This window comes from Castor canadensis, chromosome 6 (assembly GCF_047511655.1).
Source record: "Castor canadensis chromosome 6, mCasCan1.hap1v2, whole genome shotgun sequence".
NCBI classification, from domain to species: domain Eukaryota; kingdom Metazoa; phylum Chordata; class Mammalia; order Rodentia; family Castoridae; genus Castor; species Castor canadensis.
This window is the reverse complement of record NC_133391.1, coordinates 40,125,814-40,149,040: the sequence shown is the minus strand read 5'-3', so window position 1 is coordinate 40,149,040 and position 23,227 is coordinate 40,125,814. Positions and strand designations below refer to the sequence as shown.

The 23,227-nt window shown below is 53.2% G+C and overlaps 2 protein-coding genes across 4 annotated transcripts in view; one reads left to right on the top strand and one right to left on the bottom strand.

Moving 5' to 3' along the window:
- Positions 1-19,006, top strand: part of Tspan9 (tetraspanin 9) — a 184,200-nt gene extending 165,194 nt beyond the window's left edge. For all 3 annotated transcript variants that reach the window (XM_074076266.1, XM_074076267.1, XM_020184176.2), the window contains 6 exons: positions 12,491-12,682; positions 12,971-13,045; positions 13,284-13,385; positions 14,099-14,230; positions 14,571-14,654; positions 15,708-19,006. In XM_074076266.1, coding sequence (XP_073932367.1) covers positions 12,491-12,682; positions 12,971-13,045; positions 13,284-13,385; positions 14,099-14,230; positions 14,571-14,654; positions 15,708-15,779 — 657 coding nt within the window. In that variant the 3' untranslated portion in view covers positions 15,780-19,006. The remainder of the gene's footprint in view (positions 1-12,490; positions 12,683-12,970; positions 13,046-13,283; positions 13,386-14,098; positions 14,231-14,570; positions 14,655-15,707) is intronic.
- Tspan11 (tetraspanin 11) overlaps positions 780-23,227 on the bottom strand; it is a 96,418-nt gene continuing 73,970 nt past the window's right edge. Inside the window, exon 8 of the mRNA XM_074076272.1 lies at positions 780-1,937. Within this exon, the coding sequence (XP_073932373.1) occupies positions 1,902-1,937 (36 nt within the window). The 3' untranslated portion in view covers positions 780-1,901. The remainder of the gene's footprint in view (positions 1,938-23,227) is intronic.

The following is a 23,227-nucleotide window of genomic DNA, read 5'->3' as shown; positions in this document are numbered from 1 at the left end:
GCACAGACGGCAGCAGCTCCCTGCCAAAAGAAAGCACGCTGCAAGTCAGGAAAGCAAGCTGCCTCCCAGAGATGGGTGGCTGGGGACTGGGGGCCAGCAGTGAGGCGCACAGGTCTGGGCGACGTGTGCTACACAGTCGGGTGTGACGAGGCTCAGGGAGGCCATTGAAGCTGATCATCAGGCCACCTGGTATATGAGGGGTCAGCTGGGATCCAGTCCAACAGGACCTTCCTGCCTCTCCACTGCTGGCTCCTTTCTGGTTATGGCTGCTCTGCCTGATCTCCATACTCTGCGTGAATGATGACCACAGGCCATAAATACCAATAATGGCTCCCATTTATAGCTGCATATCAGGTGCTGTGTAAGAAAGTTTATTTTCATGAATCTCATTTTATTCTGACAAAAAAGTTCTAGGTGGTAGGTATTGATAATCCACCATTTAAAAACAAGCACTAGACATTCCCCTAGTTGGTGAATGAGATGACCAGGGTCTTGAACCTAGTCTACTTGGCCCCATGGCCTCCCCAACCTACTGTCTAGTGCAGGCCAATGTCTGTGCCCTGCAGCAGCTGCTTTTCCTAGTCCTGAAGGTTCCGCTGGCTTGGGTGTCCCCAGGGCCTGCAGGACTTTCCAATCTGAGGTTCTGCAGAAACCAGCATATCTGGACTCAGCCCAGATACCTTTGGGGTACCTGCTGAAGCACTGGTGCCAGAGGGATCTGATGAGCAGGTAACTAGTAAGGCTGTTCTTGTCACTACTTCCTGGAAAGCAGAAAGCCTTCAAATTACTTCTGTGTCTCCCTCTGAAATGCTGGGTCCTTGGGGACATTCCTCACATTGCTGCCTACCCCATCAGTCAGCTACGGGTATCTCACAGATGCTGCTGGGCTCCAGTGAGCTCACAACCCTCATTTATAAGGGGATAACAACTCCTCACGCAGTGGTTGTGGTGGTTGCCGAGAGCAGACTTGAAAGTACTCTCTGGAAAACAAATGGTAAGGGCTCCTTGTTGTCTGCACACACTCCCGTTTGTGGAGATGGAGGAGTAGAAAGGGGAGCTCCACCCTAGTCTATTTTGTTCCTTCTTGCTTCCTCTTGCAGAGGTACAGCCGGCACTTTTCATCACTGGTACATAATCAGCAAATGACCACCACCTCCACGCACCTCCACCTAGCACACGCACACCCTGTGCGTACCTCTCCCACATGGGGCTCCTGGCACCTGTCCCTCCCTCCTCTTGCTCCACCCCCTGCACCCTCTCCCCTGGATCCACACTGCAGTACCAGGACCCTTGCTCACTCCCCTATCCTGGGCAGTTCCTGGGTCTCTGACTCCTTGGTCTGCCGATCCTACCTTCTCTGAACTCAGATAGGGCTAGAAATTGTTGAACGTGTTTCATACAGTGGGATCTGGGCTGCTTAGGCCCACAGAAGTTACAATAATGAGATTGGGAGGCACAGCAAATTAGATTAAAATCCAAGCTCAGCCAACTCCAAGTGCAAGTGTAGACATGATGATCGCCTCTCATCCCTAGATTTCCCACTCATGAAGGCAGGGGGCAATAGTTACAACCTGTATGGCTCTTGTGGAAAGGTCTTGGCACACTTTCTGGCTTGTCGTGGAGTCCCAGTACATGCTGGCTTCATCCTCATCACAGTCACCATTGCCTGCAGCTCTGCCTTCTTTATGATGTCCTAGCCTGTGAGACTTGTACACTAGGACCCCTGTCCTGTTCTGCACTGGGCTGGCTAGACTGGCCTTCTGGACTAGTCCCAGGCAGACTCCAGGCCCAGGGCTGCTTGCGCACAGTGTCCGGAGTTCTTCCTTTCTCAGTATGGCCTGTATGTAAGTGGTAGATGTGGTGCTCCGAAGGTGGCTTTTGGAGTCTGATTTCCTGTTCATTCACCGTGTGACCTCTCCATGCTTTTGTTTTGTCATCTGGAAGATGAGGAGAAAACAACCCCATTGGAGGAGGAGTAAATGAGTCAACAGAAGCAAGGTGCTTAGACTGGGCAGACATGGGGTCAGCCACAGGAGTGCTTGGCTGTCACCTCCACAGAACAGGGCAGAGGTGCTGCAGGCAAGGCGTGGCTGCACATGAAGGCTCTGTGACCTTGGATGAGCATGTCTTAGTGACACCACAGACAGGAGCTTGCCGCCGAGTCACCCACATTGCTGTGTGTGTGTTAGAAAGCTAAGTGGGCCACCAATGCCCTTCTCTGAACACCTGCAGGCAGTGGCACTTGGTACAGGTGGGGAGGGAGGGACCTTGGGTTGTCACTTAAGTTGGTGCTGAGACTGTCTCTGGCAGAGTGACCTGGACTTAACTGACCTATGTCCCCCACAAAGCATGTCAGAAATGCTGGCATCCTGACGTGGATGGACATGGCTCCCAGCTGGCAGCATAATCGGGCTGTGGGCATCAGATCCCTCAAGAGAAGGCATAGATGGGCTGGCTGTGTCAAAGGGCTATAGCAAAAGTGTCTGTGGCAGCCGTCTTGGGGCCAGGGGTGACCTGGTCGTTAGTCACCATATTTCCAGTGCCTATCGATGTAATTATAGTGCTTGTTGCTGAACTCGAGCTGCCAAGGCCCACCTTCACCTCATTATTACAGGGCCTCTTCTGTGGCACTCTGCCACAGAGTGTCTCATGGTGTGGCTTTTTTTCACCTCTGGGGGGACCCTCCTTCTCCCAAACAGGCGAGTGGTCCTTGTCCCAGCCCTATTCTGAGGATGAGTTACAGTCTCTCAGATAATCCAAGCTCTTTGTCAGACGTACTGTGAATTGAAGGCGTCTTCCCTGCCTGCCCCCCATTTTTCTGTGAAATTTGAGTAGTAGCTCAACACCTTGTACAATATTTCTATTCCAAGGAGCACAAGCTACCCAGCAGGCTTACAATGTCTCCAAGTGCGGGGGAGGTGCTCCTTCTCCTTCCCTCTTTGAGCAGAGAAACAGCTAGAGGGGTCAGGTAGCTTGCTAGGGTGCCCAGCACCTCACTGCTCCCCTAGACTCCAGGTCTTGAGATCCGGCTGCTGGCAGTTCTGCCTCCTTTACCAGCGTCAATGTGATCCTTTCAGGCTAGTTTCCCAAGCCCGCCCTTGCCTCTTTCCCCCTCCCCCGGCAGTGCTGGCTGCAGTAGCACTCCTCACTTTGATGTTGTCAGAAATGCCTCTTCCCCAGATGCACAAAATAAAACCCAGACCCCTCTGACAAGCTCATGAGTCCTCCTTGTCCTCCCTCCTGCTTCTCAGTGACCTTGGGAGTGGAGACAGTGCCTTGCACTGTGGTCCCAGGCTGTCTTCTCATGTCCTCCCAGGAGCCTGGGCAGCCATGCCCCTGGGGGACACAGGTGGTGAGAGCTACCTGTCTGTGTCCCAAGCCCATTCCAGTGTGGAGCACCCCAGCGTTGAGGACCTGCTGTTTTTTGGGCCTGCGTCTCCATCCTATTTCCTTTCTAGTGTTGACAAGTTTCAGAGTGTGGGAAAAGGCATGTCCAAGGGTCACCATCCCCTCATTCTCCAGCAAAGGGCATGCTCAGACTAGCTTAGGGGACAGGGACCTATGTGGAGACCGCCACTGTATTATTAGTTTCCTATTTAGGACACCGCTCCCCATTCCTGCCTGTGACTTCTTGTGGATTCCTGTGTAGGGATGAATAACAGCTCTGTTACTCTGTCCAGGGCTGGAGTTGAAGTGGGACAGGCTGGTGGAAGTCACAAGTGTGCTTCATAGGGCCTCCTTCTCCACACTACTGGGCCCTTTTTCATTTGTGTGCACCCCATGCTTTGCCAGTCTGGGAACAGCCCTTACCCCACTCCCCAGGCCCAGAATAGGCTTGCCCAGTGAAGCGGATTCTGCCTGGGTGCATGTGCATGGCCTTGGAAGGCAGGAATCAATGTTTATGGTCCGCTGAATGCTTGTGCTCCCTCACAGGCTGGCAGGTACCCTGCATCATTCCCTGCTCTTGGGCACCCAGCTGTATGTCATTTCATGGTCCTTCTGTGGGCTACTTCAAAGACTTCATTCCTCTGGCAGCCCCAGCCCCAGCCCCACCTGGCCCCTTAGGGGCTCTGAACATAACCCCAGCATTTTCAGGGAGCAACTAGCAGGTCTATAAGCAGGGAGAGATGCTGGCTCCCAGGAGGGCCGAACTGGCCTGCTGGTAGGGCTGCAGAGGCCAGATGGCCTGGGCATGTGGTGCAGCAGGGGTGGCCCCCGTGGAGCAGCGTTGCTTTGCCAGCCTTTCGCCTTTTCTCCTGGACAGAGGAATGAGCTTAATATAGAGGAGCTGTGTTGTGTTAGCACAAGGCAGGCAGCAAGTAGTCCTTGCCTCTTGCACATAGGGACTGGCATCTCAGCACCCCTGCCTGGGCCTCAGAGCCTGGTACAGACTGCATTTTCCTGCCCCCAGGCCTGGGTCACCCAAGAGTCCCCCAATGCTGTGGAGGGAGTAAGGTCCTGAGCAGGTCAGGCCCCCCTGCTGAGGCCAGAAAAACTGAGCATCTGGGCCTAGCTTCAGCACGGCCAGTCCTGCTTCCCCCAAGGACAAGGGCTTTGTATAGTCCACAGGAGGCTAGAACTGCTGGTGGGTGGGATTTGTCCCCTCCTGAGCCCTTAACCTCTGTCAAGTGGCTGACCTCGGTGCTGTATGGACCTCACTCATCATGGACTGTCATCTCCATGTACTTTTGGGGCTTTGGGTTGTGAGAAGTATAGGTATTGTAACAGGACTTGCTCTCAATGGATTGGGGCTTTGGGGAAATTGGGGCAGAGGTGACAAAGTTTGCTGTAGAGAATTGGTACTCCCGAATCATAAATTGAGAAGCTTTATCAACCTCAGAGACTTGTAGCTTCCAAACACAAAATCCCTTTCATTTGGCTGTGCTTAAACCTGGTCTCTTAGAACCTTCTCACATACAGAATAACCCTGTTCTGGAATAATCAAAATGTAACTGGGTTGTAGATATGCAAATGCCTTATGTAATGTTTATTTGGAGGAAAATTAGACTCAGAAATATATGTGTGATCCCCCGACACCTATAAAATGGTGGCATTGGAGGTTGTGGAGTTGTAAAGAAATTAAAAGCTTGAGAGAAAAACAGGTCTAATAAAGAATGGCCAAGGGGTGGGATGTGGTGGTACATACTGTAATCCCAGCTACTTCAGAGGCAGAGATGAGAGAATTGTGGTGTGAGGCCAACCCAGGCAGAAGGTAGTGGGACCCTACCAAAAAGATAAGGCAGGCGTGTGGTGTGTTTCTGTAATCCCAGTTACTCAGGAGGTAGAGATTGTAGGATCAAGTTCTGAGGTCTGATCAGGCAAAAGTGTTAAGACTCTATCTGAAAAACAAACTAAGAGCAAAAGGACTGGCCCAAGAAATGGTAGAGCACCTGCCTAGCAAGCTCAAAGCCCTGCATTTAATCCCTGGTATTGCCAAAAAATTCCGTGTGAGACAAAATTGTGCTGTGGTTACCAGTCAAGCTGATGGGGCTTAAGTTGGATTACAAGAAGTATGGAGCTCAGAGTGTGGGAGGAGAGAGTGGTATCTTTGTACTCTGTGCTGGTCCTAGTGTCACCGGAGTCTTTCAGTTTCAGACAGATGAGCAGTGGAAGGTGACTTGGAGGTGAAAGATGTAAAAGCCCTTTAATAGGCCAGTAGGAGACAGGAGAGGCCCTCGCTAGATACATGTCTTCAAATATTTAAAGGCCTGTCACACTTGTTCTTGGTGAGCATCTTGGACAAAAGTAGGACTGATATGTGTGAGCCACAGGGAAGTGGCTGGAGTTATGCAAAAGAAGGATGGAGTGCAGGTCGGATGGTCCACACTTAGGTCCAGGGGCTCTGCTGGACACCTCCCCCTCTGACCCTGCCAAGCCACACACCTCCTGCCTGCTGGTGTCCCTTCATTTCCCTCAGTGTGGAATTGGAAGCGTGGTCTGCTGCTGTCCTCCCCTGGCCTGGCTGTCACTCCCTTTATGGCTGTGAGAATGAATGAGCTGCAGGGACCCCTGGGAGGCAAGGGACATCTGAATACAGAGCAGCAAACCTTCTCTGTGCTGACAGAGCATCCCTGCTCCTGGGATGCTCTTGGCAGCTCGGCTTCTCCAGAGCCAGACAGGCTCACTACTAACCAGCACCGCAGGCTGTGAAATTAAAGCCATTTTGGTTTTCTCTTCTATTTTCCATATCTACTAATTTATTAAGTGCCATTAAGCAGTAGACCTGGCCCTGGTTCAGAGAAGGCATTGGTGAGTGCTGAGTCCTGGGGTTGGAAGTCTGCAGGCAAAGAGGGCCTTGGGGTGGGGGTCACTGGTGTCTGGTGGGCTCTGCAAGCACAGGAGGCAGCAGGGCTGTGACAGGACAGTGGCAGTGAGCAGGGGCCTCAAACCAGGGCAGGAGGAGCTGAGTGGGGCAAGTTGGATGCACTGGGGGCTCAGGAGTAGGAAGGATGGAGGGCATAGAGGGCTTTTTCAAGTGCAAGTGCGCGCGCGCGTGCGTGTGTGTGTGTGTGTGTGTGTGTGTGTGTGTGTGTGTGTATGTGTGCATCTGGGTCTGCTCCTGTTCTGGCCTGTGGCCTCTTCAGGCCCCCTCCATTCATCCCTCATTCATTCCTTCACTCATTCATCCACTGAGTAAATATTCAGTATTCTAGTCATGTTCTGGACCCTATGATGGAGGAAAGACGGATAAGCCAAGAAGCTAGGCCCTGGAAGAACCTGTGCTTATAGTGACAGTGGGAAGCAAGTCTAGACAGCAAGCAGCCTGTGCAGGTGGGAGGGGGCTGATGTGCTGCTCTGAGCCCTGCCTGGCACAGGTCCCCTGCGGAGAGCACCTCCCTGCCACGAGAGGCAGTACAGGCTATGGTTGTCCTGAGTTCGCGTGGTGCGGGCAGAAGCTGCAGAGGAAGGGCAGTTTGAAGGGGAAACTGTGGGTCCCACCCCCAGAGAAATGGAGTGCCCATGCATGCCATATGTAAGGACACATGGCAGAAATGTATATTAAAACTACAAATCAGCCTACTCAAACTGCAGGTGGAGAAATACCATGGAGATGCCGGGCTAATTAGCACCAACTTAACAAATGAATAGGGTCTGCTTGGAACACTGGCTCACCATGGCCCTGTGCTGCCAGAGCCTCAGTTTACCTGTGGTGCATGTGTTGGTTTGGTCCAGGGAGATTAGGGACCCTGAGACAGCCTAATGGCCTCCAGACTCCTCTCTGTCCTTTCTCCCTCTGCAGGGCCCACATGGGATGGCCCTGGAGAAGGGACCAAAGTGCAGTCGAGGGGTGAGGCACTGTTTTTGGCCGTGGGATTTAACCATGAGCAGAACAGCCCCAGTCCTGGCCTCACAGGCCATGAGCAGATGCACGGCTAGGTGCTCATCTCCTCAAGTTTGGACATGGGTCTCTTGGGAGCCCCAAATTCAAGCTCGTTTGAAATGCCACAGGTAGGGGAGTCAGGCGAGGTGTGGAGCTCTAGAGGTCCCCTCAGCCACCCCTGCTTGGAGAAGGGCGATAGCCAGGTCCGGGCTGCATCAGCAGTTGCTGGTGACCTCCATTTGTCGGTGCTGACTTTGGCTGGGTCCTGATCCCCTGAGTCACCCTGCCTCGCCCCAGATTCTCCAGCCTTGAGCTCGATTATAGCTTGGTCATCTCAGCTGAGACAACCCTCTGGTTTTGGAAGGGAATTTTCTCAAATGCCACCAGCTAAGCTCTCTAACACTGAGCTTTGACTGCACCACTCCATACCCTGTGCCTCCTACGCCTGGCTCCCTCCACAGGGGCCTCTCCCTGCCCCACTCTTCCCTCTCCACTCCCGCCTCACCTTTCCCCTGACCCCTGCCCTGGCTCCAGAGCTCAGCTTCCTGACCTCCTGCCTTCCCAGGGCAGGCCTGTAATAAGTCTGTTGTCACCTCCCCACTCCTGCCCACTGTCACCTGCCAGACCCTCCCCAATTCCCAGCAGGAGCCTTCCCAGAACCTTTCTGTGTTGTGCAGTCCCTTTCAGGACCAGCCCTGTCTTTAGCCACCCTTCGAGGGAACATACCAGGCTCTTTCTTCAATGGCTTTGTTCTCGAAATTGACAGCAGAGGGAAGGTGCCTGGCGTGGGGATGGGGCTCAGGGCAGGGTCTTCCAACCTCTAATGGCATTTGGGGCTGGATAGTCCTTCATTGTGGAGCACTGTCCTGAGCACTGTAGGGTGCTTAGCAGCATCCCTGGCTTCTATATGTCACCACATGCCGGGAGCACATCCTTAGTCGTGATAACCGGAAATGCTTCATGTCCCTGGTGAGGCAAATTGCTCCTGGTTGAGAACCCATGGTGTAGGGGATAAGAATAGCATGTCTCAGACTTGGCTAGGACCATGCTGGAAGAGACCAGAGCAGCAGTCTAGTCCAAAGCACACAGTTTGAAGAAAGTTGGGCCTCAGAGCTACAGAATCTCAAGACCACACAAGGGAGCAGCGTGGTGAAGGAGGCATTTTGGAGGAAGGATTTGGGCAGCTCTCTGCAGGCTGGGCTGAAAAACAGAGGCAGGGAAGGGAGGGTAGTGGGCCCTGTCTGGATGTGGGTCTAAGGCATTGCCTGCCACCTGTCACTTGGGAGAATGAGGGAGGATTCACAGCTCTCCTGGAAAATAGCAAGTCAAAAAGAAGTCTGCCCCCAAAGTCAGAAAGCAGGGGCTTGTCCCAGATTGGCAGAGTGGCAGTGGGGACCACCATATCCCCCTTAGTTTCCTTATCTATAAAATTAAGGCCTCATCTTTGTGTTTTCTTCTTGCCTGGAGTCTGGCTAGTATTGGGTCACCTGAAGCAAGGGACAAAGGGTTTATCTCATCAGGAGACCCTGAGGATATGGGAGAGTGGCATGGGGATGTGCCTGGCACCGTGTCATATTACACAGGCCTGGAGCTCAGCAGACATTGAGCAGGATGCCTTGGAGCTGGGGGCAGGAGGCTGGGAGCTTGATGGGAAGTGGGGAATGGATTTGAGGGCTTTGCTAGGAAGGCTGTCTGGGACTTAGGCACAGGGACTGCTGGCCAGGGTCTGACACACCTTGAGAAGACAGCGGGTCTTGCCTGGGTCTCAACCTGGTAGGAGGTTGGACAGCAGGTATGGGGCAGGGTGCTGGCTCTGTTCCCCACCAGGTGGAAGGAGGCTCCCTGGGCTGTGCTTGGGAATCTTGCAGAGTGCATCAAAGGATGTGGAAGTCAGAGAACCAGTTGAAGAGAGGTGGCTAGTCGCTGGGTGGCTCTGCACCATTGAGGGTCCCCCAGCTGAGGCTCCTGGATACCACAGCAGCCCCTAGGATGAAAATGGAGGAGAATGGTGGGGTCCCCCACCAGGCCGGCTTCTGGAGAAGACTCTGCTCTGGGGACCCTGGGTGTCTGTCTGCAGCTGAGGGGTGGTGGGGGCATCCCTGCATCTCCAGGGGTTCCAGAACAGAGCCAGGTCTCTCACAGGCTCCTCTGTCTATGGCAAACACCTGCTCTGTGGTTTTCTGCTTGTTCATTCCAGGGTCCGACTTTTAGGGCTATAAATCTTCAGCTTGAAGATTATGAATTTTCTAGGGTATGATTAATGAAAGAAAAATTGATTTGGCAGCCTAGTAACTGACTGAATTGAAGAAAGTCAGAGTGACAAGTTGGATGGGAATTTGTGTCATTGGCAAATCCAAAGGGCTTCTGAACCAGGCTGGAGTGCCACCTAGTGACCACAGATGGTGGTGAGACCCATTCCCCATACAAAGCTTTGTGGTGCTTGAGCTTGGGCCTGCTGTGCCCATACCCTGGGATCCTTGACTTGGTCCCACTGAGGTCTGCTCCAGGACAAAGGAGGCATGGGACCACGCTCCACACGGCAGCTGTATGACCTGCTAATCTGATTTCCTGTGGTTCCTGGAGCCATCTCTGGTAACACATGGATAGATTCCCCCATCATTTTTTTTTCCATGCTGAGCCACCTTTCTGTCTCCATGTTTATCACAATCCTATTCATTCATCAAAGCCCAGCAAGCCCTGTCAATACTACCCATCTCATAGGAGCATGTCTTACTGCTCCTCCATAGCCATCTGCAGAAGAGCCTGACTGCTCGCTGGCTGCCCCCTGTCCCCAGCAGCCTCTTCTTGGAACAGCAGCCACAGTGATCTGTTGAAAACATCAGTCAGATCCTGTCACTCCTCAACCCTGGGAGCATCCCATCTTGCTAACACCCACATCCTCGTATCTTCAGGGTCCTGCTGGATCTGTCCCCTGGCTGCCCCACTTCCTTTGTCCCCTACCCCATCACCTCACTCACTCTGTCATAGCCATATGGGAGCTTGTTCTTCATTGACTGGCCAGGCTCATTCCTACTTTGAGGCCTCTGCACTTGCTTTATCTTGTTTCTAGAACATTCTTCTCCCCCGTTTATGTGACACATCCCCTCTCTTGATTGAGGTCTAAGAGGCTCTCTGGCCACTCTGTCCCCAGGTACTTCCTGACTCCCTGAACGTCCTTGTTTTTCTTCCTGGCTCATCAGTGCATGAGATTCCATGTGTGTTTGCTCATGGCATGTGTGTGAGTCCCATAAGACTCTCTTCAGGAAGGCAGGGTCTTTGCTGGATGGTTTCTCAGGGTCTCCCCATTGTGGAGGCCAGGGCCTGGCATTCAGTAGTAACCAGATGCCACTGTCTGGCATGTACAAGGCCCTGGGTTCTGTCCCCAGCACTGCAAAAACGAATTAGTTAATTAGCTAATTAATTAATGTTAACTGCATTACTAACCAGGCTCCTAGTTTGAGTCTGTGGACTGAGCGAGCAAAGGAAATGCCATCTCCTTGGGAAGCCACTGCCACTCCTCCTCACCTTGCTGTGGGTGTGCCATACCCCTCTCTGCCATGGTGTGGCCCTGTGTGACTGTTTCCTCCCCAAGCTAGACAGCTGAGAGCAGGGCTCTGCCTGCTTCTGCTTCAGGGAGTCCCAGCTGTCAGCATGGTCCCTGGTCCAGAGCCACTGCTCAGTGAATGTCTTCTCAGCAAATAGCTCCTGGCTCCACATACCACCCACTCCATGGACTTCAGTTCACTTACGTTCTCCCAGCTGTCAGTAGGAAGGTGATCTGTTCTCATTCTGCATTAGAGGAGTAGCAAGGTCACACAGCCAGAGCAGGCCAGAGCTGAGGACCAAGTTCAGGTCCACAACTCCCAAGCCCTTCCCATCCACACTTCTGTCTTGCGTGGAATGCTCCTGTCCCCCATCTGCCCCACGTCCACCCATCCTTCAGTGATTACTGCCTCCAACTGGTACCTCTGACCAGGACAGACACTGCCTCCTCTGAACTCACACGATCTTAATTTTTTTTTTAATTTTTATTTTATTCATATGTGCATACGATGTTTGGGTCATTTCTCCCCCTTGCCTCCTCCCCCTCCTTTACCCCCCCCACTCCCTCCCTTACCCCCTCTTACCCCTCACTACCCGGCAGGAATTATTCTGCCCTTATCTCTAATTTTGTTGAAGAGAGAGTATAAGCAATGATAGGAAGGAACAAGGTTTTTTGCTAGTTGAGATAAGGATAGCTATACAGGGCATTGACTCACATTAATTTCCTGTGCGTGGGTGTTACCTTCTAGGTTAATTCTTCTTAATCTAACCTTTTCTCTAGTTCCTGGTCCCCTTCTCCAATTGGCCTCAGTTGCTTTTAAGGTATCTGCTTTAGTTTCTCTGCGTTGAGGGCAACAAATGCTATCTAGTTTTTTAGGTGTCTTACCTATCCTCACCCCTCCCTTGTGTGCTCTCGCTTTATCATGTTACACAATCCTTATTTGGCACCATGTATACTGCATTTGTATCACCCCAGCTTGCCGGCTCCTGGAGACCCCTGGAAGACAGGTCTCTAACGTGGCTGTAGCTTTTCTGGCAGGAATGCTGTATGCTTGAGGTACTCAATAAATATTGGCTGACTGATTGATTGTCTCCTCCGACTCAGCACACATCCCCCGAGCCTCGGAGGGAGCGGGGGAGTGTCAGCTATATGGAGCATTCAACCAGGCAGATGTGGAGATTCATAGCCAATGAAAGCGAAGCTTCCCCAGGTGGAGCCACCTGCTTTGGTCGTAGCCCTAGGGGTGTTGGTGAGAAGAGTTGGTTTCAAGCCACTCTCCTGAACACCAGGCCTCTTTGTGGAATGAAGTAACTGTAGCTGTGCATCTGTGTCTAGTACCTTCTGTGTATTTGCTCCATGCTTTTTCCTGTCTTACTTTGATCTCAGAGTGACTCTATGATCCTGAAGCTGTCTAGTTCCTTTGCCAGATGGGGAAGGTGATGAGACATAGAGAGGTGGGGACATGTGTCTAGATCACCAAGGCTTTGGGTCTGGGGTATATCTGGCCAGTAGCCAGGTTTCCCCCTCTCTCGTGTCTCAGTTGGGGTGGGACGTGTGGTCTTATGAGATCTGCAGAGGTGAGTGTGTGGACAGTGCTGGTCTAATGGGCTCTCCTTTCTCTCCAGCTCTGTGGCTGTGGACTGCTTGGAGTGGGCATATGGCTGTCTGTGTCCCAAGGCAACTTTGCCACATTCTCCCCCAGCTTTCCCTCGCTGTCTGCAGCCAACCTCGTCATCGCCATAGGCACCATTGTCATGGTGACGGGCTTCCTGGGCTGCCTGGGAGCCATCAAGGAAAACAAGTGCCTGCTTCTCAGTGTGAGTTGGATCCCATGTCCCTAACCCACTGAGCTCTGGGCCACCAAAACAGAGGCGAAGACATTGGCCAAGGGGGGCCCAAACTGAGCCCAAGGAAATTGCTTCTGGCATGCTCTATACCTGTCCCTAGCTGTCTCTCTGGGTTTCCTCAGGAGTAGGTAGCCCTTCTCAGACCTGGGAACCCTGCCCAGGAGCTGCTTGTCCCCTGGTTCCTCATCCATTTCATTTTCACTCACTCCCCGGCCATCCCTACTGCCATGTGCCCATATCTGGACCTTTCCTTCCCAGTTTTTCATCGTCCTGTTGACCATCCTCCTGGCAGAGTTGATCTTGCTCATCCTCTTCTTTGTCTACATGGACAAGGTAAGCCTTGAGCCAGGGAGCCAGATATGGGATGCCATAGCCTCGGGCTTGGACCAGGACAAGCCAGGGTCCTTTCCAGGCCAGGGGAGAAGTGGTCCCTGAGGACCAGGACCCTTTGGGTCAGCAGAGCCCCAATACTAGCTGCTGCTACCCCCATCTCTGACCCTCCCCTGTCTGGTTGGGGAGAGGAGCTGGAGCCTGGTCTCAGCCAACCTGTGGCGGTGTCCCCTGACCCCAGGTGAATGAGAATGCCAAGCAGGACCTGAAGGAAGGGCTGCTGCTGTACAACACTGAGAACAACGTGGGGCTCAAGAATGCCTGGAACATCATCCAGGCCGAGGTGAGGTTCGGGGCTCTGTGTGAGGCAGGTGGGAAGCCAGGGCTCCTATGGACACCTGTGCTGTCTGGATTTTAGCCAGGAGTGAGGTGGCTAGGGGGATCAGCCCACCAGGGCATTTGCTTGCACCGATGGGTCTGATATAATACTATGGAATACAGCTGGAGAGAATCAAGGCAGTGAGCTCAGGAGGACTTAGAACTCAGAGGAGTGGCCAGGCTGAAGGAGCTATGGCAAGCAGCTGAGCTGAGGGATGAGAGAGAGGGTTTATCTCAGCAAAGCTCAGCTCAAGTGACAAAGCTCTGATTCTCAGAGGAAATAGGTCAGAGCTCCCAGACACCCCACACTAAGCCCTGGGGAGGGGCTGGCAGGCAGGTTGGCTGGGAGCCAGCTTGGGACAGTCCACACCACAAGGTAAAGAGCCACCAGCACCTCCCCTCTGAACAGAGAACCGGGCTATCCTGTGGTGCCTGAGGTCTAGCTGAGGGGCACTGAGTCGCCCTTTCCCCTCCCGCTGGTCTCTAGAAAGGAGACGGGGCTGGCTGCAGCCCAAAGAAGAGACCAGTAGAAGGCCCTTTGTCCCCTGAACTCTGCAGTGGCTGCTCTTGTGGGGCTGGGGTTGGCCTGGGCAGAAGGCCCGGGAGGATGGGGACAGCCATGGCATGTCTCACCACCATGTGACATGTCTCACTGTCCCTTTCCATCCTATGTGGCAGATGCGATGCTGTGGGGTCACCGACTACACAGACTGGTTCCCAGTGCTGGGGGAGAACACGGTTCCTGACCGCTGTTGCATGGAGAACTCTCAGGGCTGTGGGCGCAACACCACCACCCCCTTGTGGAGAACGGTGAGGCTGGATGCTGATGCCTCTGGCCGCTGAATTGGCCGGTCAGGGAGGGTGGGCACAGCATGCAGGAATTGGTGCAATGTGGGGTGGGGGAAGGGATGCAGGTTTAAGCCACAAGGCAGGAGGGGGTGGGATGGTTGTATGAACACATGGGCTCCACAACTAGGAGAGTCAGAGGGTGGGGGTTGAAGGGGCTGAGGCTGTGCAGCCTGGCCTTGCAGGTGGGGAGGAGGAGCAGGACAGGTGGTAAGAGCAAGGATGGGCTGGTGGGGCTGAGGTGGAGCTGGGCTAGAGGGAGTTCACCATCATACTGGAACCTTAACTTGCGGTCCATTCCCAGGGCTGCTATGAAAAGGTGAAGATGTGGTTTGACGACAACAAGCATGTGCTCGGCACAGTGGGGATGTGCATTGTGATCATGCAGGTAAGGGGCGTCCTGAGGAGCCTCGCTCCCCACGGGAAGCCGCGGGGAGGGCAAGGAGACACGCAGGCACACGTAGAGGGTCTGAGGCTCAGCCCAGAGCTTTCAAGCCTCGCAGTGGAGCTGCTGTCACTCCAGAGAGCTCTGCTGTGAGATCGTTGCGAGCAGCTGAGCAAGGTGGAGTGCTGAGGAGGACCCTGTACTACGGTGCTGGACCCGGCATCACCCAACATGGTCTCCTCTGCTGTGCAGATCTGTATCCACGAGAGCCGGAGAAGGCACTCTAGGCATTTACAGCTTGAGCATGTGGCACTTCATGGTGACTCTGAAGCCATAGCTGGCTTCCTTGGCCTCTTGCACCTCTGGGCCACCACCCCTTTTCAGGATTCAGGTTGAGGGATACAAACAAGATTTAATATTGTCCAAAGCACATGTCCAAACACATTGCATGTGTTCTAGAACCAGACTGAACTATCTCAGCGTAAGGTCTTGGGCTTTTTGTTTTGTTTTTCTGAACTCAGGGCCTCATACTTGCTACGCAGGTGCTCTACCACTTCAAGTTATTTTTCAGATAGCGTCTCGCATTTTTGCCTGGGTTGGCCTCAACCTCGATCCTCCTCCCACCACCTCCTGAGTAGCTGGGATTACAGGCATGAGCCACAGCACCCAGGCCTCAGCATGAGTTTTAATGACCCACTGCACCTCTGTCTTCCCTCTTCCCCCTTGGCTCCTCTTGGCTTCCATTCAGAGTCGGGTCCTGTGTGCTCTCTGCTCTTATACCAGGCCTCTGAAATGTCAGCAAGCCTCAGAGGGGACCTGGGGTATTCATTCTGCACACAGTAATGAAGGGCTGAGCTCTCATCATCTGCATGTGGCTCTGGGCTGGGTCACCAGGGTAACCTCCGGGGCTCACTTTCTTTTCCATAGCATTTTCCCAGCACACTCAAGTCTTGCCAACTTCCACAGGGTGCCCTAGGATGTTCCCAACACTTGCGAGGCTGAGGCCTGACACCGGGCCGCCAGGCCATCCATTTAAGGACACCTCTTGTCTTTCAGATCTTGGGCATGGCCTTCTCCATGACCCTGTTCCAGCATATCCACCGGACAGGCAAGAAATACGATGCCTGAGTGGCTGGCATGTGCTCGGCCCCACCTGGACACTGTGCGTGCGAGGGAAGAGGAGCTAAGCTTTGTGTCTCCAGCTGTCACCTGCCCCACCTCCCAGCCCACCCTTCCCTGCCTGCCCACCTCAACCTCAGACCTTGTGAAGGGTGAAAGCACAGCGGGGAGGCAGCATGCAGAGACTGCTGGACACAGGCGCCTGGATTTCTGCATCTGCATATTTGCCAAAGACACCAGGGTGGGTGGGGCACTGAGGAAGAAGCCCCACATTTCTGGGCTTCTGCCCCTGCCCTTTCTCACGCTGACATTTGTCCCCATGTGGGGCGGAGAGACTGCCCATGGAAGCCACTGCCGTCCATGGCACCCAGCTGGAGAGCCAGCCAGGGTGCCATCTGACCACCGCCAGGCAAGGCCCCTGGAGCATCCTGCCCAGGCTTTTTATACCTTACAGTGTAACTTTTTTATTTTATTTTACTCAGATTATGGTTATTCAGGAATATTATCTCTCAGATAAGTTTAGGGTTAGCTCTGATTTATAACTTTTTACTGTGTTGATCTCCTTAATGGTTTGAGTTTCCTTTTCCTGTGGGTAGGGATGGGTGGGGAGAGAAGACATCTACCAGTTTGCATGAGGACATACCATCTTGTGACAATTTTGAGGCTATAGAGTGAGACGCGCCAGGCCTTTCCCCAGACACCCTGAGAGGGAGGAGGCATGGTTGGGATGTGGGGACCTGCCAGGCTTGGTATTAGCAGATAGGGGCAGGAAGAGACAAGTGGAATGGAGAAGCCTGATGCCAGTGTGGCAGAGCATCCCGAACAGGGATGATGGTGTTGCTGCCCAAGCCAGGGAGTCCACGGCATTGAGGGGGTCCTCGGGTCGGGGTGGGGCTGGAGAAGCACTTTCCTGGGAACACGGCTATGCTGGCAGGGTCCTTGCACTTTTTACCCATGAGCAGTTGGTGTTTTTCCCTCCTCTGTGGGCGGTGGCTTCTGGCCGCCCCAGGCGCATCCCATGTCTTGGTTACTCTCACACATTCCTACTACAGACTCACACATCTCTGGTTCACACTGCTCTCATCTTTCCTTGCTTTGGGAGGGGAAGCACTCATGTTCACTGCTCAGAGGGTGGCAGAGGACCCAAGACCATCAGGAGGTGAGGTTGGAACAGGCACCCACAGCCGCTCCCTGCCCCACTGGGAGGTAGAGAAAGGGCCACGTGGGTCCTGAGCCTCCCTCCTTCCTGAGGTGCATTGCTGTCAGTAGTGTTGTGGCCATCACATTCTGCATGATCCCAAGGAGACAAGAAACAGAAAAGACAGGACGCTAGGCTCATCTGGCCACAGTAGTATGTCTAGGGTGCCCAGAGCTGGGTGTGTGAGACAGACAAGCAGGTGGGGTTTCAGTGGGAGCAGGACACTGAAACTGACGATCACCTGCTGCTTTGCAATAAAAGGTGAAGCTAAAGACCAGGAGACTGGGCTTGAAAAGGTCACCCGCTGGCCAGCTAGGGCTCGGTACACTCTACTGCATGGGAATTCGTGCGGGTGACTGGCTTCCCCACCCTGTTCATCCCTTACCTTGATCCCCCAGTGGGACCGGCCTTCAATCTCCACCAACCTGCCGCTCACATCTTCCCTTTCTTCGGGTGGGGAAGCACTCATGTGAGTGCTTAGAGAGGGCCTCCAGCCAGCTAGTAGCTCTACCATCCGCCTTAAGTAGGTATTCTTCAAGGACCAGGAGCACGGAGCTTTTGGTGTTCAGGTCTTGGGTTTGAGGGTTGGGGATTAAGAGTCGGATGGTCTCAGCAAGTTGGACAGAGCCCAGGCTGGTTCTCAGAGATGGGAGTGTGGTGCTGATGGGGAACACTGGGAAGGCAGGTTCTGGGGGAAGACGGGGCAAGAACATTTGTGCAAAATTACCCTCCCCTGTATTCCTCTGGCCCATCTTCCTGGTAAGGAGCAATAGCCACCTCTCTGGAAACCCCAAAATGTAGAGTGCAGGGCATACCCATGACTTCAGAGAAACACTCAGCAAACAAGTGTTGGAGTCACAAGGTGAGACCTGGTGCACAATGAGTTTTGCTGTGGGTGGGGTGGGGTGGGTTTGTTTATGCCTATCAATGCAATTTTTAATTTTTGTTAATATGGACAGCAAAAGCCTAGTGCATCGGGGGGTGTCCAGCCTCCCTGGCCACCCTCTATTTCTGGAGTGCTTCGGGGCGGTGTGGCCCTGAGCCTGCACCGCAGTCCCACCCCTGCAAGCCCTGCCTCATCCGTCTGTCCACGGAGCCTAGCCCACAGGTCCCAAGCTACTTTGACTCACCTGTGTGTGGCTACTTGGTCACTGGCAGAAGTCTCCCTGTACAGGGTGGGTGTTTTCCTGAGCCCCTTGCTCATCCTGCATGATGCAGGGGGAGGGAGCTCAGGTCTTCAGTTGCTCCTGGGTGAATTCCCTCACCCTTGGCCTCCTTTGCCAAAGCTAGAGTGAGTCCCGTTGGTTCTGATACAAGCAATTTGCAGACTCACTCTGGAGGTCCCTTGGGGTTTGCAGGCCACTTCAGCAGAACGCCTATCTCACAGCCATCTGGTAGAGGGGCCGAGCACCACCCTCAGGTGACTGGCAGCAGGTATTAAGGTGCCAGGTCCCCTACACCCTGTGCCCCCAAGCTGGAGCACACAGTGCCACTTGTCTCCCTGCCAGCCTGTGCCTGCATCTTGGCCCTCACCCTGGGAGAGCTGCTGACCACATCCAGACTCCTTTGCACCTGTCCTGATTTGACATGGAATGAGGTGGGCATGCCTTCAGGCCTTGGGTGGCCATGGAGCTGTCCAGGTGAATGGAAGTGATTGTCTTTTCCAGCCCCCTGCCCACCCTCTGGTGGAGGTGCTAACTTGCAGGGGCCTAGCACAGGGCTGCAGCTGGATGTCAAGTGCTCGAGGTCCATTCTGGCCCCTCAGTCTGGCGGCCCCTTGAGTTCCTTTTCTCCCACTTCCCTCTGCCGCCTTGAGGCAGTGTGCAGGGTGGGCCCTAGCCTCCCCACTGGAGTGAGTGCTCTGAGGAGGAAAGCTCCCAGCCAGCCCGGAGAGCCAAGCACACGCTTGTTGGTTTCAAATGCACTTTCTGCTTGCAATGTTCTGTGCGTTTCCTTCATCCCAGACCTGGCTTTATTGAACACCATGTTTTTAGCATGTTTTTAAATAAAAACTGATAATGTGTCAAAAGCACAAGAAGGCTGTCTCTGTGGTGTTCTGTTCCCTAGCTACAAATGTGAGAGTTCGCGTGGGGTGTGAGGGACACACAGGGGGTCGAACAACCCTATAGTGGGGGGACGTCATCTCCAGGGCCCAGGTTTCAGATCTGCTGGGGTGAGGAAGGGCTCAGTCACCTCCTTGGGGACCCAAGGAATCTTATTAGTCCCCTCCTTTTCTGGTGACCTGACACAGGCTTGGTTAGGGGTCAGTTCCAGTGACCTGGGCTCTCTACATAAGAAGTTATTGCACCCCCACACCTGGGAGGTGGCTCACACCTATGATCCTGTCTACTCAGGAGGCAGAGATCAGGAGGATTGAGGCTCAAAGCCAGCCTGAGCAAATAGTTCACGAGACCCTATTTTGAAAAATAACCAACCAAAAAGGGCTGGCGGAGTGACTCAAATGGTGAAGTGCTTGCCTACCAAGCATGAGGCCCTGAGTTCAAACCCCAACACCACAAAAAACAAAACAAAAAAGCCCTGAAAACAGTCCTATGAGGATGGTTGTAAGAGAGGGTGAAACATACCATATGGCCAGGAAGGACTGCTGGCCTTGCCACTTGCCTGTGTATGTGTGTCTCCTGCTGCCTCCGTTGGGTTCTGGCTTAGGGGTTCTTCTTGGCTGTCATAGTCATGGTGACAGGTTACAGATTAGAGCAGCCCAGGGTGGAGGCAGGGAGGAGGAATGAATGTGCACATGGGTTGGAAGGCATTTGGAGGTGGGGTAGCTCCAAACTCCTCCAAAGTATGGAGCTCTGGTTTGCTTAAGGGAGTGGCCAGGGGGACACAGAATTGTCCTAAACCATCAACCTTTGTGGTCTGGCCCTGTAGCTGTGGTATCCTAAAGCCTACAGAGACTCTATCCCAAATCTCCATGACTCTCAAAGGTCTAGCTGGAGTGGGGTTCCTGAGCACTTACCCAGGAGGTTTACTGAAGGAGACTGGCTGTCAGGCCAGGAGCTGGTCATGGCTGGGGCAGGCAGCCCACTATCATTTGCTGAGGACCGAGTCAGAGGAATTGGGGTGAAAACCACTGTTGCTGTCTGTTCTTGCTCCTGCTCCTGCTCCCCAGGATGTGGCCACATCTGCTGGAATGCCTGGGGGTCAGTGTGCTGTGGCTGGTGGCTCATAGGGCAGTGAGACACACCAAGCCACTCTTAGCTCCAGGCCCCAGCCAGGTGAGCCGAGGAGGAGCAGGCAGGGCTCTGGCTGGGCAGAAGGGGTGGGGCTCTGTTTTCTCAGTGGTCTTCTGGGGTGGGTTCTGGGCTCTTCTGTCCACGGGAAGGAGTGGCTGAGATGACTCTGGGGGCCCCTCTGTTGCTCCAGGAGGAGAACTGCCTCCTGTCAGTGCTCAGTGAAAGCAAGTGAGAAAGGATGGCTCGGGCAGCTGCCGAACTGGCTCAGCACACATCAAATTCTGTTGTCCCTCAGGATGGCCAGAGTGGTGCCAGCCCAGACAAGCTGTCCAGTCACTCTTGGACCTGGTGGATACCAGCTCCCACTCAGCACCTCTACATGGGCGCACGACACAGTCCCAACCCCTGCACCCACAGGGCCAGCAATCTAGAAGGGATCACAGGAGAGGACGTGATTGTAGTTTAAAGCTGGTAGTGATAGTCTCAGGGTTCTGGGTGGCCATGCAGGTCGGGCACTGACCCCAGCTTGCCCAGGTGGATGGCCCTCCAGAGGAAGTACCTTTGAGGGTACGTGAAGGTGAAGTTATTCTGGCCAGGAGCACAAGAAGGTATGTCACAGGGGTGGGTGGCACAGAGGGTGAAAGGGGAGCCCTACCAGAACCCACCCTGTGAACCAGGTCCAAGCTTAGTGTGAACTCCAAGCTTAGAGTGATAGCAGCCACAGGAAGAATTTAAGCCCAAGTGTGATCCACTCAGCTCCATCCTTTAGGAAGATGGCTGGCTGCAGGGTGGAGAGTGGTCAGAGGGACAGGATGAGAATAACAGAGTCACAGCAAAGCAGCAGCGAGAAGGAGCTGAGAGATCTGTAGGAGAACCAACCAACCATGGGGCCTGGTGAGACGCACTGTAGGGAGAAGGCAATAATCCTTGCCATTCACCCAGCAGGAACTCTCACCATAACAGGTAGGTGACTGATCGCACCAAGAGGATGGATGACTGTATTGTCTGGCTTTGGTGCTTGTGTGCAGGAGGGGGCAGAGACCAGCCTGGCATAATTAAATCTCTTTCTATGTTACTGAGTTTCACAGCTTGCAGAATGCTGTCACTACATTATTCACATTCCTCCTGACCCAAGCACTTCTTGGCTCCTTGCACACCTGAACTCCACCTTTAGAAATATGCCATTGTGGGAGAAGAATACTGGTTTGGGAGTTGGAAGACATAGATCCTCTTCCTACTTTGCTTTTGGTGTCCATGGGAACCTTGGCTAGTCATTGAACTTGACTTGGTTTTGTCATCTGCAAAGTGAAGATAATGCCCATTTTCCAGATTTGCTGAAGATGAAATAAAAGTGTATGTCAAGGCATCCAGTGTGTTCCACAACCAGTGCCTGTGCTTGGCAAGAAATTGGTAGAATCTGGACCCCCAAACTAAAGGCAGGACCCCAAGGAAGACACTGCCTGAAAGCCGGGGACACAGGACAGTGACTTGGGAACGGGGGTGAGCTGCCAAACAGAGCTTGGTGGACAAGTTTCTCCAGGCCTCAGCTCTCCCTAGGCCGGTTCAGTAGCAGTGTTCTATAACACTTGCAGAAGCAAGAGGGAAGCCACATTAAGTAAATGGCGTTTGGACCCAAAAGTATTGGCATTGCGACAGTCCCTTCTTAAGCATTCAGCAAGATTAGGAGGCTATTGATTTAGCCATCTGGGTTTTGCTGAGTTTACTGACAGCCACGATCTGGGCCATCGTCTCCTGTAAGCTAACAAAAAACATAACAGTCCACAGGCGTTCCTGAGCTAGGCTCTCCTACTTGAAACTACCCACCTGGAACTTTCCCTTTGTGACCTAGAGACCAACAGAGAGCTAAGAAACTACTGGACCAAACCTGGGGCACTGACCAGTTTCCCTTCGTGGTCCTCGACACCTAGAGGCAAGAGGTGAACTGGCAGAGGAAGGCCACACAGTGATCTGTGGCTGGGTCTTGTGGTTAACGCCTGGTCAGATATTTTCTTGTGGTTACAGAGTTCTGGAACTTAGCCCCTCCAATGGGTGGTCAACGTAAGCTTCGGTCTATGTTCTTTAACCTAGTGACCTTTGTCATAGTTCCACTCTAACTTTCTCCACTGAATTCCCAGAATCCCAAAATAGCCGCACGATATTTCTTTTCTTTAGCAAGAGCCCTACTTGAAAAGATTCAGCTTTCTTATTGAATCTTATGCCACTTGTCCACACAGGGAGAACATGCTGAATTTGAGCTCTGGTCCCCAACTCAGGGGTCTCTATAGTAGAACCAGGCATTCATGAGCTACTTTCAATATTTTATTTGTTTGTTTATTATTTTTGCAGTACCAGGGATGGAACCCAGGGCCTCACACTTGCTAGGTAAATACTCTACCATTTGAGATACACCCCCAAGTCTCAATACTTTTAAAGTCCAGTGGAGGGCTGGGATGTAGACAAGTGGTAGATCCCTTGCTTAGTGAGGCTCTGGGTTCAATCCCAGCACTGCCAAAACCAAAACCAAAACCAAAACAAAACAACGGAAGGATTGGTGGAGTGGTTCAAGTGGCAGTGTACCAGCCTAGCAAGCATGAAGCACTGAGTTCAAGCCCCAGTACTGCCTAAATAAATAAATAAAACCAGTGGAAGTTGGTTATCATCCCCATCATGGGGACATTAACGCTGTTGACAGCTGGCTTTGTTTGGGTCCCTAGTGCAGTAACATCATTTGTATCTGGCTGATGGACAGGTGAGACTCAGGCATCCCCTCTTGCCCCCTGTGCCCAGCAGTGCCCCTTCCCTCCTCTCACATCAATGCCAGTCAGGATTTCAACTAGAGAGGAAATGGAAGAACAGGCATTAAGGAACTTCCTGTGTATCTGGTTTGAAGGAAAGGGCCTCTGCCTGGTTTTTGTGGGAAGGGAGTGGGAACCAGGGTCCCCAGGAGTGATATCCCAGTCCCCAGGGCCGCCATGAGGCATTGGTACCTGTTGGGAAGTAGTAGCAGATGGCAGGCTGTTCTGGGAACAACTGAACCTTGACCAGAGAGGCCCCAGATACCCTAC